The 16,408-nt window shown below is 55.9% G+C and overlaps 1 protein-coding gene and 1 long non-coding RNA gene across 10 annotated transcripts in view; both read left to right on the forward strand.

Moving 5' to 3' along the window:
• Positions 1-16,408, forward strand: part of LOC146401553 (uncharacterized) — an 838,561-nt gene that overhangs the window by 481,957 nt on the left and 340,196 nt on the right. The gene's annotated exons all lie outside the window — the stretch shown is intronic.
• The window catches only part of ABCC10 (ATP binding cassette subfamily C member 10), a 19,970-nt gene continuing 3,562 nt past the window's right edge, over positions 1-16,408 (forward strand). For 2 of the 9 annotated variants that reach the window (XR_014810167.1, XR_014810166.1), the window contains exons 1-15: positions 1-307; positions 2,720-3,938; positions 5,381-5,608; positions 6,245-6,401; positions 6,882-6,991; positions 8,584-8,663; positions 9,285-9,456; positions 10,901-10,999; positions 11,614-11,803; positions 12,493-12,570; positions 12,717-12,911; positions 13,332-13,485; positions 13,657-13,865; positions 15,545-15,888; positions 16,205-16,374. Coding sequence is in view for 4 of the 9 variants with exons in the window: in XM_021098753.2 (XP_020954412.2) it covers positions 147-307; positions 2,720-3,938; positions 5,381-5,608; positions 6,245-6,401; positions 6,882-6,991; positions 8,584-8,663; positions 9,285-9,456; positions 10,901-10,999; positions 11,614-11,803; positions 12,493-12,570; positions 12,717-12,911; positions 13,332-13,485; positions 13,676-13,865; positions 15,545-15,888; positions 16,205-16,374 (3,547 nt within the window). In the remaining 5 variants the exon portion in view is untranslated. The remainder of the gene's footprint in view (positions 308-2,719; positions 3,939-5,380; positions 5,609-6,244; positions 6,402-6,881; positions 6,992-8,583; positions 8,664-9,284; positions 9,457-10,900; positions 11,000-11,613; positions 11,804-12,492; positions 12,571-12,716; positions 12,912-13,331; positions 13,486-13,656; positions 13,866-15,544; positions 15,889-16,204; positions 16,375-16,408) is intronic. The other 7 variants (XR_002345741.2, XM_021098753.2, XR_014810165.1 and 4 more) reach the window with 5 other exon arrangements.

Here is a 16,408-nt window from a genome sequence, read left to right on the forward strand (position 1 = left end):
ACTCTGGCTCCACCCCTGCTTCCTGATTAGCGTCCCGGCCCCCCGGGTGCCGGCTCTCCGCACTTAGCACTTGGGAATTCGGATTCTCTTTTCTAGGGAAAGCTTCTCCCTCTTCACCCTCGGCTTTCCCCGCAGGTGAGGCCTCCATGGAGCGGTTCCTGGCCCAGCTGTGCGGTACCAGCGCGCTGCAGCCGCTCCCAGTGTGGGAGGGGGACACCACCGGCCACTGCTTCACCCAGCTGGTGCTCAGCGCCCTGCCCCACGCGCTCCTCGCCGTGCTCAGTGCCTGCCACTGGGGCAACCCGAGGTGGGTAGAGAGGGATGCAAGACACCCGTCCATGTGTGCCTGCAGACCTCGCTCGAAACCCACGTTTCCGCGGCAGTGTAACCGAAATATGTCTGTGGGGTAGGGGCAAAAGAAGAATAAAATTTGGGCATCACCACTTTGCCACTCTGTTTTGGGTCAAGTTAACTATCTTCCCTGAGCCTCATAGCACTGTTGGAAGATTTAAATTACATAATGCGTTTAAGCATACAGTGCAGTGCCTGGCACATTTTTAAAGTCCCAATGCCATGTAGAAATCATGACTTCTGTAGATCTTCAGATGCCCAAACACAGTTGTCATGAATTGGAGGCAAAAGTGGGTGAGCAGTGTTTTGAAGCCAAAAAGATTAACATGTTCTGAAGTTGTTGGACCAGTTCCTTACCACTTCCGTCTACGAAACCTCATTGTTTCTAGGCTAAGAAAAGTATATGTATTCAAGTGGAAAAGATGTAATGGGTAGAAGAGAAGAGCAAAATCAGAACCTTAATCCTTCCTGAACTGGGGGCTATAATTTGCAGGTGCTAAACTCACCTTGATTTTATACTAATTCCTATATGGCTAGTTATGGCTAAATGTCATCTTAAGCTCTGGCTTCTGACAAGGCAGGAGGAAAGTCTAGTCTGTCTTTGGGAGTCTCTAGTCTAATGGACAGAATGTGACCCTCTCTAAGGTGATGTGGTATAGGATGGAAGCTGTAGCTCCCATTCGACCCCTGGCCTGGGAACTTCCATATGCCAAGGGTGTGGCCCTAAAAAGCAAAAACAAGGCAAAACAAAAACAAAGGAACAAAACTGACATAGTCCTTTGGGAACTCACAGTGTAAGGAGAAAACAAGAAGGTCCATCCTGTAATCCATAGAAGTTGTGGTTTTCTCGGAGTTCCCGTCGTGGCGCAGTGGTTAACGAATCCGACTAGGAACCATGAGGTTGTGGGTTCGGTCCCTGCCCTTGCTCAGTGGGTTAACGATCCGGCGTTGCCGCGAGCTGTGGTGTAGGTTGCAGACGCGGCTCGGATCCCGCGTTGCTGTGGCTCTGGCGTAGGCGGGTGGCTACAGCTCCGATTCAACCCCTAGCCTGGGAACCTCCATATGCCGCGGGAGCGGCCCAAGAAATAGCAACAACAACAACAAAAGACAAAAGACAAAAAAAAAAAAAAAAGAAATTGTGGTTATCTCACTTCACTTGACAGACTTTTGCAAGTTGCTGAAGAGGGTTAGAGAGATTCACAATCTCAGACAGGAAAGAACCTCAGAGGGCATTGGATCCAGACTCCTCACTGCTCACTGTGCTGATGAGGAAAATGAGATGCAGAGAGGGAAAGAGGCTTGCCCAAGTTTCTAAGGCTGGTTTATGCCAGCTTGGAACCAGGGTACCAACCTCCAAGGGCTCGCAATGTTCTTTCTTCCATCCCCACATCTTAGGAAATAGAATTTTTTTTTTTCCTTTTTATAGCTGTACCTGTAGTATATGGATGTTCCTGAGCTAAGGGTTGAATCAGAGCTGCGGCTGCCGGCCTATACCACAGCAACACCGGATCTGAGCCACATCTGTGACCTATGCTGCACCTTGCGGCAACGCCAGATCCTTAATCCACTGAGCGAGGCCAGGGATCAAACCCACATCTTCATGGACATTATGTGAGTTCTTAACCCGCTGAGCCACAATGGGAATTCCAGAAAACAGAATTATTAAAGGTTGACTTTTACCCAAATATAAACTCTTCCATATAACTGTGACTGGTGGATTTTTTTAAAGAAATCCCAAAACATTTTAATCTACAGTTAATTCTCATCCCTTAGTAGTTGTCTGTAGGAACATTCAGGGATTTTATTTTATTTTATTTTTGTAAGTAGGGTCTTCATGTTCAGTACCTTAACTCAGAATTTTTTTATTTCTGGGCAAAAGAATGATCAGAGGAGTTTCCACTGTGGCTCAGCCAGTTAAGAACCCAACTATGAGGATGTGAGTTCAATCCCTATCCTCTCTCAGTGGGTTAAAGATCTGGCATTGCCACAAACTGCAGCATAGGTAGCAGATGTGGCTCGGATCTGGCCTTGCTGTGGCTGTAGCATAGGCCAGCAGCTGCAGCTCTGATTCAACCCCTAGCCTGGGAACATCCCTATGCCACAGGTGTGGCCCTAAAAAGAAAAAGGAAAAGAAAAAAGAATGATCCGAGATGATGTAGTAGATTAGAAAATGGATTAGGTTAATCCAGGAAGAGTTCCTGGGGGAAAAAAAAAAGCCCTGATTCCAGAGTAGAGTTGGATGGAAATAAGGTATACAAGGCAGGAAAAGGAGTTGATTTCCCTCTAGCTAAATGAGTTACTGGAGGTCGGTCTGCGCTCTGGGTCCACCATGACATGCCTTCTTTTCTCTCTTCCCCCTTGTTTCCAGGAATCCAGATTGGATCCCACACCGCAGTCCCGGCTGGCGCCTCCGACTCACAGCCTCCTTCCTGCTCTCCATCTTTCCACTGCTAGACCTCCTTCCAGTCGCTTTGCCACCAGGGGCAGGCCCAGGGCCCGTAGGACTAGAGGTGCTGGCAGGGGGCATGGCGGCTGTGGCCTGGATCAGCCACAGCATGGCCCTGTGGGTGTTGTCTCATTCCCCTCATGGCCGCTCCCGGGGGCCCTTGGCCTTGGCCCTGGCTGCCTTCCTGCCAGCCCCAGCCCTAGTGCTGACCCTGCTATGGCACTGCCAACGAGGCACACTTCTGCCCCCCCTTCTCCCAGGGCCTCTCTCCCGCCTGTGCCTCATCATCCTGCAACTGGCTGTACTCTTAGCCTATGGCCTGGGTTGGGCAGTCCCTGGGAAGCCACGGGAACCCTGGGCCCAGGAGCCCCTCCTGCCTGAGGGACAGGAAGCCGAAGTAGCTGAAGATGGAGAGAGCTGGCTGTCACGCTTTTCTTACGCCTGGCTGGCACCATTGCTGGCCCGTGGGGCCCGCAGGGAACTCCGGCAGCCCCAGGACACGTGCCGCCTCCCCCGCCGGCTGCACCCAACCTACCTAGCCCATATCTTCCAGGCACACTGGCAGGAGGGGGCCCGGCTGTGGAGGGCCCTGTATGGGGCCTTTGGGCGGTGCTACTTGGCTCTTGGACTGCTGAAGCTGGTGGGGACCATGCTGGGATTCTCTGGACCCTTGCTGCTGTCCCTGCTGGTGGGCTTCCTGGAGGAGGGGCAGGAGCCACTAAGCAACGGCCTGCTCTATGCCCTGGGGCTGGCTGGTGGAGCTGTTCTGGGCGCCGTGCTGCAGAATCAGTACGGGTACGAGGTACAGAAGGTGACGCTTCAGGCACGGGGGGCTGTGCTGAACATCCTGTACCGAAAGGCATTACATCTGGGGCCCAGACGCCCTCCTGTAGGGGAGGTCCTGAACCTACTAGGCACCGACTCTGAGCGGCTCCTCAACTTCGCCGGGAGCTTCCACGAGGCCTGGGGCCTGCCTCTGCAGCTGGCCATCACCCTCTACCTGCTGCACCAGCAGGTGGGTGTGGCCTTTGTGGGTGGGCTGATCCTGGCCCTGCTGCTGGTACCTGTCAACAAAGTGATTGCCACCCGCATCATGGCCAGCAACCAGGAGATGCTCCAGCACAAGGACGCGCGGGTTAAGGTAAGGGCTGCTTGGGGTCCCTGAGTCATCCAGAGACCACCCCCACCCCCACCACCCCCAGCATCCTGGGCCCCAGGTCCTCCCCTACACTGTACCTGAGGCAGTGAGCCTGATCTAGAAGTTAAGAGCACAGACTAGAGAAAGACAGACATGAGTTCACATCCCAACTCTACCGCTTAAGGTTTGATCAATTCAGTCAAGTCACTTAACCTCCTTGGGGCTTCCTTCCCTCATCTCTACAATGAGGGTAATAGCAGCTTGCCTCAGAGCATGGTTGGGAGGATCCTATGAGATGACAAAGTGCCAGTCACAAAGCAAGCCCTAGGTAAACATGGCCCTTTAGCTCCTGCAGCCCTGAGCAGCAACAGATAGCAAGTAACCCATCTGGGGCCAAATGGGGTTTTAGTGTTAGAGCCAGGACCCCGGTCTCCTACCTCCTCATCTTGGGCACAGAGCACCCGGTAGCCACCTGTGGAGAGGCCTAGGAGGACCCCAGCTACCTCTTAGAGGTGGGCTATGGGGAACAGAGTAGGTCTCTATCCTGCCTGGGCCACCTCTAGGTATTGAGTCACTCCTGGGTTCTGCGATGATTGTGGTCTCTTTGCAGACAGGTGCCTAGAGCTTATTTGTCAACTTCTTACTGGAATGGCTGTGAGTGCTAATGGGGAGGAGGGCATCCCTGAGAGCTGAGTGTGACCTGGGGCCTTTCCCCTACCCCTGATAGCTACCAACCCCGGTGCCTCCCTGGCTTGCAGGTTGGGGATTTTTTTTTTTTCTTTTTTCTTTTGGTCTTTTTGTCTCTTTAAGGCCACACCCGCAGCATATGGAGGTTCCCAGGCTCGGGGTCCAATCGAAGCTATAGCTACTGGCCTACGCCACAGCCACAGCAATGCAGGATCTGAGCCATGTCTGTGACCTACACCACAGCTCATGGCAAGGCCAGATCCTTAACCCACTGAGCGAGGCCAGGGATCGAACCCACATCCTCATGGATGCTAGTTAGGTTTGGTAACTGCTGGGCCATGGCAGGAACTCCTGGGGATGTTTGAATGTTGGGATCCAAGGAGTTTCTCTGGCCCTTGCCCATCCGCCTGCCTGACCTGTGGTCTGGCCTCCCACACCTGCATACTCCTTTAGGACTAGTTCCCATAGCACCCAAGCCACAGGCCGGCCTGGTGACCAGCCCCTGGAGCCCACATTCTCTGGCCTTGGGAATAGTTCTTAGTCCCTCCTCAAATGAAAGAAGTGCTTTTACCCCAATATGGTGACCCCACCCCCAACACGTTCCACCAATTCATCTCTTAGGGAGGTGTCCCCAGCTGGAGCCTAGAGGGAGCTCAGAGTACCTGACAGCCTGTGCCAGGAGCCTGGGCGACTGGGCAGAGGGGCACACACATGAGCAGTGGTTCCACTTTGCACTGCCCTCTTGTCTGTGTCCCTAGCTTGTGACAGAGCTGCTGAGTGGCATTCGTGTCATCAAGTTCTTCGGGTGGGAGCAGGCGCTGGGGGCCCGCGTAGAGGCCTGCCGAGCTCGAGAGCTGGGGCGACTCTGGGTCATCAAGTACCTGGATGCGGCCTGTGTGTACCTGTGGGCTGCCCTGCCTGTCGTCATCTCCATCGTCATCTTCATCACCTATGTTCTCATGGGGCACCAGCTCACTGCCACCAAAGTAAGGCCCTTGGGGCGGGGAGGGGGGGAATGGCTGTCGGAAGGTGTGGGAGGCAAGCAGCAGCACAGAGACGGCAGAGGGGTGGGGGGTGAGCTCCAGCCCTCAGTGCTGGCTGGGAAGGCCACCTTCTTTCCCAACTTGGGGGAACTTCTCTGAAGGGACCTTTCATCCGGGGCCTCAGGTGTAGAACCCTTCCCTCTGTGAAGGGAACTCCTGTTTTTCCTCTCCTCTTCCTCCCTCTCCAGCTTCCAGCCAGGTCCCCTTATCCTCATTCTGAGGGCCTTGGGGGAAAAAAATTCACAATGCAGTCAGTGTTGGGCAGATCCAGGGCTGGGTCTCACCAGATGATGTTGCTACTTAGCAATTCTGAGAAGGTCTCAGGATGAACTCGGCTGGTGTGCTTATCATGGAGCAGCCTGGATCCCTGGGGGAACATCTGGAATTCCTAGGATTCTTGCAGTGGCCACCTCTGCCACCTCTAACCCAAGGATCGTCCAGCCAGCCCCTCAGTTCTAGTGCTGCCCTGTTGTCCCCTCCACAGACCTGTCCACAGGGCCACCCATGGAGCAGGCCTTCAGATAATTCCCGAGCTCCAGGTCATGCTCCAGCCCCTCCCCCACCTTCAACCCTGCTCAGGTGTTCACGGCCCTGGCGCTGGTGCGCATGCTCATCCTTCCTCTCAACAACTTCCCTTGGGTGATCAACGGCCTCCTGGAGGCCAAAGTGTCCCTGGACCGGATCCAGCGTTTCCTTGACCTTCCCAACCACAACCCCCAGGCCTACTACAGCCCAGGTAATGGGAAGCTGGGGGGCAGAACCTGGCAAGGGGAGGAGGGAACTGTAGCCTCTGGGTTGCTGTACAGAGATGCTGCCAAGAGGAGCCAGAGGCAGCAGAATCCAGGCAGGGCAGGTGGCCATTTCCTAAGGGAGACTCCTCAGAGTGAGGCCGAGGCTGCATTAGCCCTGGTTGTGGATTAGAAACCCAAGTTGGAGAGTTCCCGTTGTGGTTCAGCAGGTTAAGAACACAACATAACATCTGTGACGATGTGGATTTGATCCCCGGCTTCACTCAGTGGGTTAAGGACCTGGTGTTGCTGTAAGCTGCGATGTAGGTCGCTGATGTGGCTCAGATCTAGCATTGCCATGGCTGTGGTGTAGGCCTCAGCTGCAGCTCCAATTCCACCCCTAGCACCAGGAGCTTCCATGTGCCACAGGCACAGCCATAAAAAGACAAAAAGAAAAACCCAAGTTGAGCAACTTCTTCCTTGTTCAGATCCCCCAACCGATCCAACTGCGGCTTTAGAGCTCCATGAAGCCCTGTTCTCCTGGGACCCAGCTGGAACCAGCCAGGAGACCTTCATCAGTCACCTCCAAGTGAAGAAGGTTCGTTGGTCAGACACCCCAGCAGAGTCCCCAGACTAATGAGGGACATGCAGCATCCCCAGACGAACTGGCTCTAATTACCGAGGGAAGAGCTGGTGAGCAGGTTCTAACTGGAGAGGAGATGACCCTCTTCTCCAGAGGTCATTTTGGCACCATGTCTTGCTTCAGGGCAGTTACCATCTGCCTGGTCGCCACACGGTTCACATCCACTCAGTCCAGACCAACAATTGCCCTTGTCTCTCGTGTTCCCCTGGGGCTGTCGAGTTCAGACTCCAGAGCTTATCCAGCATCTCCCTGAGGCTGGGGACCTGTGGGAGAGGCCCAGCAGCCCCCTTCTCAGAGAATTTTGCAAATGGCATTGCTAATCCTCTATTTAGCCTGGTGAAAAAGAATCACACCCTGTGACTCACACCATGGCAGGCAGGCATTGTCAAAGGAACACCTGAAAGAGCATTCCTGGCAGGATGGCGACCCCTGTTCACCCAGTCCTGAGTTTTCCCTCTCCCCTGACCCGAGTCCAACCCTTTGCCCTGCAGCTCAACCCATCGTTCTCCGGGGCTGCCTGCACCGCCCCTGCCACATTTGGCTCACATTTCTGGCTCAAGCTGAATGTTTTGTTTTTCCTCCTAGTTCAGGCAAGACAAGGCTGGAATTTTTCAAAGGAATTTTACTAACGTGTCAATTGGGGCTTTTTTGGATATAAGTCATAGAAACCCACTGAAGCTAGCCTAAGCCAACAAGAATTTGTAAGAAGGATATAGAGATGATTTGCGGAATCCACAGAGCAGCACATGGGCAGATCTCAGCAGCCGCCCAGAGCCAGGCCCCAACTCGCCGAGCTGCTCCTTCTGTTCCACTTCTCTTTCTCTATCTGCCTCTTCTCTCGGGGGACCTGCTCTCACCTGAGCAGAAGAGGGGCCTGCAGAGAGTCATTCCACTCACAGGCCACAGCCAGAAAGACGAAGGAGTCCCAGGAAGGGTCTCGGATTGGTCCGGTGCCCACCTGGAGACAGGTGAGCCCTGGCTGGCAGTGTGTGGGCATCGCAGACTGAGCAGGAAGCCCTATCCATTTCTCAAGAAATACATTTTCCCGTTGTGTACAGGGAGATAGCTCCATGAACGCATGAAGGGAGCACAAAGAATTTTAAACTGCAAATCACAGAAATGGGCACCTGTGCAAAACATTGCTTTTTGCTGTGAGCTGCTGCAGGTGGACTTAGCCAGCCCCGCAGCCAGGCCCCAGAGCCAGGAGTCCTGCCCTCCCCTCCCCCCACCCTGGGGTGCCAGCCTCAGACCTTTTCTTGGAGCTTCTCGAGCAGTTTTCCTTCCATGCTCTCTGGAACACTGCTCCCCTCCAGAGGCCCTTCACACAGCGACACCGGTGCTCCTCTGAGTAGAGAATAAAACACCTTCCCCTCCCCTCTGCCCGGGGCCAGTGGGGCATCAGTCACTGAGGCACAGCTCAGCCTGAGGGGTGGGGAATTCTTTCTCTCCAGGCTAACTGGGGCCTAGAGAGGAGCCTCCATGGGGTGATGGGCAGCCCAGGCCCTCGGAAGGGACACCTGACCCTTCCTCGTATGGCTTCCCTGTAGGGGATGCTGGTGGGCATCGTGGGGAAGGTGGGCTGCGGGAAGAGCTCGCTGCTGGCCGCCATTTCTGGGGAGCTCCACAGGTAAGCAACTTTCAGCGTCCACCGCCCCCCTCGTCCTCTGCTCTGCCCTTCGCCAGCACTTACCTGGCCCCTGCTACGTAGTGGATGCCTTTTTAGAGATCCGAGATGCCAAGATGAACAATTCTCCCAAGTGGTCCATTTCTTGGGAGAATTTTCATCTGGAAAGGGGCCGGCAGTGAGAAAGGGGGTCCTCCCCGATCATCACAGCAGAGTGTTAGAGGGGCTGTGATAGTGCGTGAAGGAATAAAGGGAAATGTCCGGCATCAGCTACTCTTTCAGCAAAGTGCCTGTGCAGGGGAAGGATGCCTAGAGGGACAGAGGTGGGAAGGCGGGCCCTCGTCTTTCCCCAGGAGAGTCAATGCGTGTAGAGTGGTGGCCACACATCGACCTGGGACAGCTGTTTGGCAGCAGCTAGAGACCAGTTTCTTCCCTTCCCAGTCCAGAAGGGGCCTCCAGCCTCCTCAGGACCTCAGTGGCTGACAACCCAGAGAGCCATGTGACATGAAGGGGGACCCTGTGGACCAGACAGCAGTCTGAGGAAGCTTCTGGGAGGCAGGGGCTGGGCAGGGAGGGGACCAGTAGGAAGCCGGTCCCCCATGCTCCTTCCCTGGCTCTCCGCAGGCTGCGTGGGCAGGTGGCGGTGTGGGAGCTGTCCAGAGGCTTTGGCCTGGCCACCCAGGAACCCTGGATCCAGTTTGCCACCATCCGAGACAACATTCTCTTTGGGAAGATGTTTGATGCTCAGCTGTACAAGGAAGTGCTAGAGGCCTGCGCCCTTAACGATGACCTCAGCGTGAGTGCCTGGCTGCCCGCTGCCCGTGTCCCTGACACCACAGGTTGGAGACATGCTGCTCTGGGTCGGGGTTGCTTGTACTCAGGCATCACTCACCCAGGACTCGCTGTCAGGCTTTGGGCCTCCTGCGCTGTCCAGCTTCTGGGCAGGGCCTGGAGAGGTGGTGGTGACTGGGTGTCCCCCACAACAGCTGGGGGAAAGCTGGGGCCTCTGGGACTAGATGATTTCCTCTGAAGCGTAGCTCTCTGGAGGTCTGGCTAGTGGCTCTGGGTCAAGAGGCCTTCTCCCACCTCCCACTGGAAGGGTCAGGGTTATTGTAGAGAAGCCTGGCATGCCCAGTAGATCCCCCCACTCAGAGTGCTAAGTTGAGGGGAGACGAGAGTCCCAATTGCTCCTGTGACTTTCTGCCCAGCCCCCACATCCCCTGCAGGACTGGCCTCAGCACTGCCCTGTCCAGGTAAATGTGAAACTGCCCTGGAACGGAGGACCTTTGACCCTGACCACAGGGCTTCTTATGTCCACTTACCATTTGTTTCTACATCAGGCATTTCCCAGGTGTCTCCTGGGTACAGGAAAGTGTCCTGGACACTGAGAAAAATGATGAATCACAAAGCTTTTTCCCTCCAGGGTCTCCATCTGGTGTACCACAGGTGCTTCCTCTGCTGTGGGGGGGCCCCTCAGCTAAGGAGACTCCTCCCGAAGCCACAGGGAGGCTCGGGGTACCTTCCTTCTCGAAAAAACTATTAAGCTGGAGTTCCCATTGTGGCGCAGTGGTAGTGAATCTGACTAGGAACCATAAGGATGGGGGTTCAATCCCTGGCCTTGCTTAGTGGGTTAAGGATCTGGCGTTGCTGTGAGCTGTGGTGTAGGTCGCAGATGCGGCTCAGATCCCATGTTGCTGTGGCTGTGGTGTAGTCCAGTAGCTATAGGTCCGATTGGATCCCTAGCCTGGGAACCTCCATATGTTGTGGGTGTGGCCCTGAAAACCAAAAAAACAAAAAACAAAAAACAAAAACCATAAAGCATTCATTGAATTTGCCCATCATCATCCCTGCCGGTTAAAAAAGCACAGTGGCAAGTGTGATGGACTGGTTAGGAGTCTATATCTGTGTCCTGCTCTTCTCTAGCAGTGGAGTGACCCTGGGAAGGGTAGTTACTTGGAGCTTTGGTCTCATCTGTGAAAAGGGACCAATACCAACTTCAGAAGGTCGCCATGGGGGTCAGATGCGACGCTGCCTATAAAGTGCTCCACCCACAGAAGGTGTCCAGCACGTGCTAGTTGTTGCTGGAATTGTGGTTTGTCCCCTTTGGCCCCCAACCCCAAATTCAAGTCCACTCTCCTGACTCTATGACCCCCACCATCTCTTCCCTGTGGAGGAATAGGCAATGGGGTAGAAGGTAGTGGGGAGCTCACTGACCAACACCAGGGGGCCTGTCCCGGCAGATCCTGCCTGCAGGAGACCAGACAGAGGTGGGGGAGAAGGGCGTGACCCTCAGCGGGGGACAGCGGGCCCGCATCGCCCTTGCTCGCGCCGTCTACCAGGTAAGTGAAAGATGGGGGGTCCAGAGCTTGGCTCGGGCGCGTGGAAGAGTGGGCAAAGGAGGGGAATGTTCATCAGCTTTGGTTTTTCCCCAGCCCCCTCCAAGCTCCTAAGGTGTTGGTCCCTTGGCCATCCTGTCCCCCTTTTGCAGTTATAGGCCCTTCAAAAAGCACTATGTGGGAGTTCTTGTTGTGCCGCCGCCAAGGCAAATCCAGCTAGTATCCATGAGGATGCGAGTTCGATCCCTGGCCTCACTCAGTGAGTTAAGGATCCCGCGATGCTGTGGCTGTGGCGTAGGCCGGCAGCTACAGCTCCCATTCGACCCCTAGCCTGGGAACTTCCACTTGCCACAGGTGCGGCTCTAAAAAGCATTAAATAAATGAATAAATAAAAAGTATTATGTGGCTTGAGGCACTGGGACCCGGAAAAACGGAGCACTGGCCCTGCTTGACTGTAGGGACATCTACCCTCCAGTCTGACCTTCTTTACTGCTGTAGGGGCAGGCCCCACAGTTCCTCTCCACCATCTTCTCTGACGGCCTCGAGATCATGTCCTAGGAGAGGTCTGGGTTCTGGCCAGAGGACTTGGTGCCCACAGTGCCCTCGCCTCCCCCTAGGAGAAGGAGCTCTATCTCCTCGATGACCCCCTGGCCGCCGTGGATGCAGACGTGGCCAGCCACCTGCTGCACAAGTGCATCCTGGGAGCGCTGGGCCACACCACGCGGCTGCTCTGCACCCACCGCACCGAGTACCTGGAGAAGGCTGACGTGGTGCTGCTGATGGAGAACGGGCGCCTCGTCCAGGCCGGTACTGTGGGCTACCAGGGAGGGCGAGGGAGCCATCCTCCCGGGTATGACAGATGGATTGTCGACTGTAGACTCTGCGTCTCCTCCATGTGTGGCCTGGGCCTTGTCATCATTCTGTCTAGCAGGAAACCCTCTCCCAGCTTCACAGAACTGGTGTGAGGAGCAGAGAGCAGGAGGGAAGGGATTTGGGGCATGGGTTTTGGGAACTTAGAGGTCCAGGATCTCTGAGAACAGTCTCATGTCCTCGGAGAAGAGAAAGCAGTCAGGTTTGGAACATTCATTTTACTTAAAAACAAACAGAAGCCCTGATGGATTATCATTCATCCATCCAAGGCACATGACCACCTGCAGAAACAGGCGGAAAGGAAGCTCCCCCAGAGTGTTGAGAGTTCCCTGAAGCATGAGGAGAAAGCCCAGCACTAGTGGGAGGTGACTCTGGACAGGGTGCTCAGAGGCGGCCCTGACTCTTCTGCTAGGGGCGAACATTTTCTGTCTCTACTGATGGGACTCCAGGCACAGGGGGATGGACTTGATGGACCTTCTCAGGGTCTGGGGTCCAGGGCAGAGCCCCACTGGGGAAGGTCAGGGAGGAGGTCCAAAGAGCACAGGCAGTAAGTTGGCCCACATGTTTAGAAAGGCATAGAATATACCCAGAACAGCCCCCTCCTCACCTCCCCTGCTGCCTTCCAGGGCCCCCCTCTGAGATCCTGCCATTGGTACAAGCTGTCCCCAAAGCCTGGGCTGAGGATGGACAAGAGTCTGACCCAGGTATGGCCCAGGGGCGAGAGGAAAGGGCCTGCACTTTGCCGGCACACTTGCAGAGAGCTCTTTCTACAAAGCCTGCTTGCCCCTCGGGTTTTCAGCCGTCATCCTGCAAACCTAATCCCCTCTGCCCACCTCCCCGATCCTTGCAGCCACAGCCCAGTCAGTACAGACCCCAGAGAAGACAAAGGAGGGGCTGGACGTGGAGGGGAGCACGTCTGACCGCCTGCTGCAGGACGAAAGCAAGAAGGAGGGCGCCGTGGCCTTCCACGTGTACCGGGCGTACTGGAGAGCCATGGGCCCGGGCCTGGCCCTCGCCATCCTCTTCTCTCTGCTCCTCATGCAAGGTAGGCAGAAACCCTGCTGCTCTTATCCCACCATAGCCTGTTGCCTAGGTCCCCATCACCTTGTGCTAATCGTCACCTTGTATAAAGCCCAGAGACCCACCGGGCGTGGGCAACAGCTGGGGGCAAGAGGCATGTCCCCAGTTCCAAGAATCCCAGGGACCATGGGTGTGCTCCATAGCCATCTCTTGATCTGCTCCCAGGGCTAGGAGCCCCATCCGGCAAATCCCAGACCATGCTCTCCCCAGATCTGAAGGGTGACGGGCCCGGAAAAGAAGCGCACACTAGGGAGGATGTGTGTGGTGCATGGTGCCGAGGGTGGGGGGTGAAGGAGGGTAGACCCAGAGGCAAGGGCGGAGGAAGGGGGGCTTTGAATAGAAGGGAGATGAGCCTTGCAGCTTTCTTCTTCCCATCCCCACCCAGCCACCAGGAACGCCGCGGACTGGTGGCTCTCCCACTGGATCTCTCAGCTGAAGGCAGCCAAGAATAACTCCCAGGAGGCGCCAGCCCCTAGCAGTCTGAGCTCTGAAGGGCTGCTCTCTGCCCAGCTGCTCCTCTTCTCCCCTGGAAGCCTCTAGTGAGTGGCCAGGGCTGGGTGCAGGCCTGGGGCTCTCAGGGTGGTTGCCAGGCAGGGAGCAAGGGGTAGGGGGGCTGGTGTTCCAGGGCCTGTGTCGTCTGGAGGGTGGGGAGAGGTGGTGTGGGGGTGGGGAAGGGACCCCTGAGTGGCCCCACTTTTGGTTACCCACAGCCCCCTCCCCACCACCCAGCACCTCGGTGTTGCCACTGCCCAAAGCTGCCCCCAATGGCTCCTCAGACATCCGTTTCTACCTCACCGTGTATGCGACCATTGCTGGTGTCAACTCCTTCTGCACCCTTCTCCGGGCAGTGCTCTTTGCGGCGGGCACCCTCCGAGCAGCTGCCACCCTGCATCGCCGCCTGCTGTGTAGAGTCCTTATGGTGAGGGGACAGGGGCGTGGGGGTGGCCTGGGGGCTCCACCCAGTACCTGGGCTCCACTGGGGGCCCATCCCACCCCCTGGTCCCCAGGAGAAAACAGCCTCTCACAGATGGGTACGGCACATGACACCTTGGGACCTGGAGAGGCTGAGAGCAGAGCAGCTGCCTGGGTTCAAACCCAGTTAGTTAAGCCGATAGCTTTCTCATCTGTAAAGTGGGCAGAGAGAACCTTCCTCAGTCACTTCCATTTGGAGCTTAAGCTCAGAAGGCTGAGTTCATCACCCCTTAGTTCATGTGAGGTCCCTTTTTTGCAGATAAAAAGGGTCCCCATCCCTTTTTATCTGCAAACCCTGTTTTCACGTCCCCTCCTTTCCTTGATAAGCAACCATTCTAGGTGGGTTTAATATGTATCTTTTTTGCAAAATGCCTCTATTTTGTGTGCACGTGGCTTTATAAATGACATCCCTTTCCTTAGTTTTTATTTAGAGCTCTTTCTAAAATCCACCCCTGTTGCTGTGTGCAGTTCTAATCTGTTGCTTACCCTCTGGTTCCTTATGAGGATTAATTAGTCCCTGGAAGGGCTCGGGATAGTGCCGTGCACACAGTAAGTGCTCAGTTAGCAGTTATTGTTAACAATGCTGTTGTTCTTACAAAGCCCTTACTTGTCCATTATCTTCCTAGGGCCACTTTATAACCCTGTGAGGTAGGTACTGTTATTCCCATTTTACAGATGAGGAGACAGGCCCTGAGAGGGTACATGACCTGGGCAAGCCGAGTTCTGTGGCCGTGAACCCAGGACCATGTCCCTTGCCACTCAGGGAGCAGCTGCACCCACCTGCCCACATCTTCAGGCCATGATGAATTAACTTCTCCTGAGCAGGCAGTAGAAGGTGCTTCAGCGAGTCCTTTGACTTCATGCCCTGCCTTAAGATAGTACTGATCCCCAAGTAATGGCAAAGAGTTGGGGGACAGGGAAGGTGGGAAAAGGGGAAGGGTTGTCTTTGAGATGACACCTTCCAACAGTAAGTAGTCTAAATAGCTGGCAACTACTGACCTCTTGGCACACAGCCGGCAGACTGTACTAAGCTCCTGCCTGCTGTCAGCATGGCTTCAATCCTGCTCAGCCCAGTGAGGTTGTGGTTCCATTACTGTCTTCCTTCTTGAGATGAGGGATGGGGGTCTTGAAGAAATTAAGCCCTTGCCTGGGGTCTCATGTCTGGTAAGTGGCAACGCTGGAATCCAAGGAGCAGTCTGACTCCAGAACCTCAGCTTTTCACCATGAGAGGTTATTGACTCAAACCACTGCCCTCATACCCTGTCCAGCCGTGAGGTCAGGATGCGTGCCCTGACATCTAACTAAAGCTCACTCGTGGCCTGAAATCCCCATCTTCTGGAGGGAGGTGAGCTTCCCTTGAAAGCACAGAGGTAGAGGGATGGCTAGCATGGCCTCTCAGGGTCACCCCTGGCCAGGGGGATGGAGAGGCTCTGCCTTCCTTCCCTGGGCTATTCTTCCTCCAAGCTCCTCCAGCCCCTCCTCAGTGTCCCCAAACCTTGGAGAACACCTGACTCCTTTCCTATTCTCTACCTTGGGCCTTCGTCCCCAGCCCCACCTCCCCGCTGGGGCTGCCCCCATTGCTTTTCCCCAGGCCCTGCCTTTGCCCAGCCTCACCCCTTCTCCCAGGCACCAGTGACTTTCTTTGACTCCACACCCACGGGCCGGGTCCTCAACCGCTTCTCCTCTGACGTGGCCTGTGCGGATGACAGCCTGCCCTTCATCCTCAACATCCTCCTGGCCAACACGGCGGGGCTGCTGGGCCTCCTAGTCGTGCTGGGCTCCGGCCTGCCCTGGCTGCTGCTGCTGCTGCCACCCCTGAGCGCCATCTACTACCGTGTGCAACGCCACTACCGAGCATCCTCGCGGGAGCTGCGGCGCCTGGGCAGCCTCACCCTGTCCCCTCTCTACACCCACCTGGCCGACACCTTGGCTGGCCTCCCTGTGCTCCGGGCCGCCGGGGCCACCTACAGGTGCGTGAGGTCTGCCTCTTCCGGTCCAAGCCAGGGGAGTGAGGTGCTGGGGGGAGGGGAGGAGAGGGACCCCTGAGAACAGGGGGTCTCGGGTCTCTTGAGAAGAGAAGGGTGGGTGAGAGCACTAGGGGAAAGAGGAAAGAAACAGCAAACGGGGAGGGCGAGGCCGAGCAGACCCCGCATGAAAGAGCACGTTGGCTTGTCTACCCCTGAGGTGGGGCCCCTGGGTATACAGATACGCTCCTAGGAGGCATCCTGCAGAAAAGAGTGTGTGCGGGTCAGTGCTGCTGTGGAGTGACCTCGCTTCCCTCTCCAGGTTTGAGGAGGAGAACCAGAGGCTCCTGGAGCTCAACCAGAGGTGCCAGTTTGCCTCCAGTGCCACCATGCAGTGGCTGGACATCCGGCTACAGCTCATGGGGGCCACCGTGGTCAGTGCCATTGCAGGCATCGCCCTGGTGCAGCATCAGCAGGGCCTCGCCAACCCAGGTGCTGCCCCAGGACCCTTCACTCTCACTTCAGA

Source organism: Sus scrofa, chromosome 7 (assembly GCF_054392235.1).
Source record: "Sus scrofa isolate SSC_HxYL_T2T_F1_AM1 chromosome 7, Sscrofa_HxYL_maternal_Yorkshire_Landrace_v2.0, whole genome shotgun sequence".
Lineage (NCBI taxonomy): Eukaryota > Metazoa > Chordata > Mammalia > Artiodactyla > Suidae > Sus > Sus scrofa.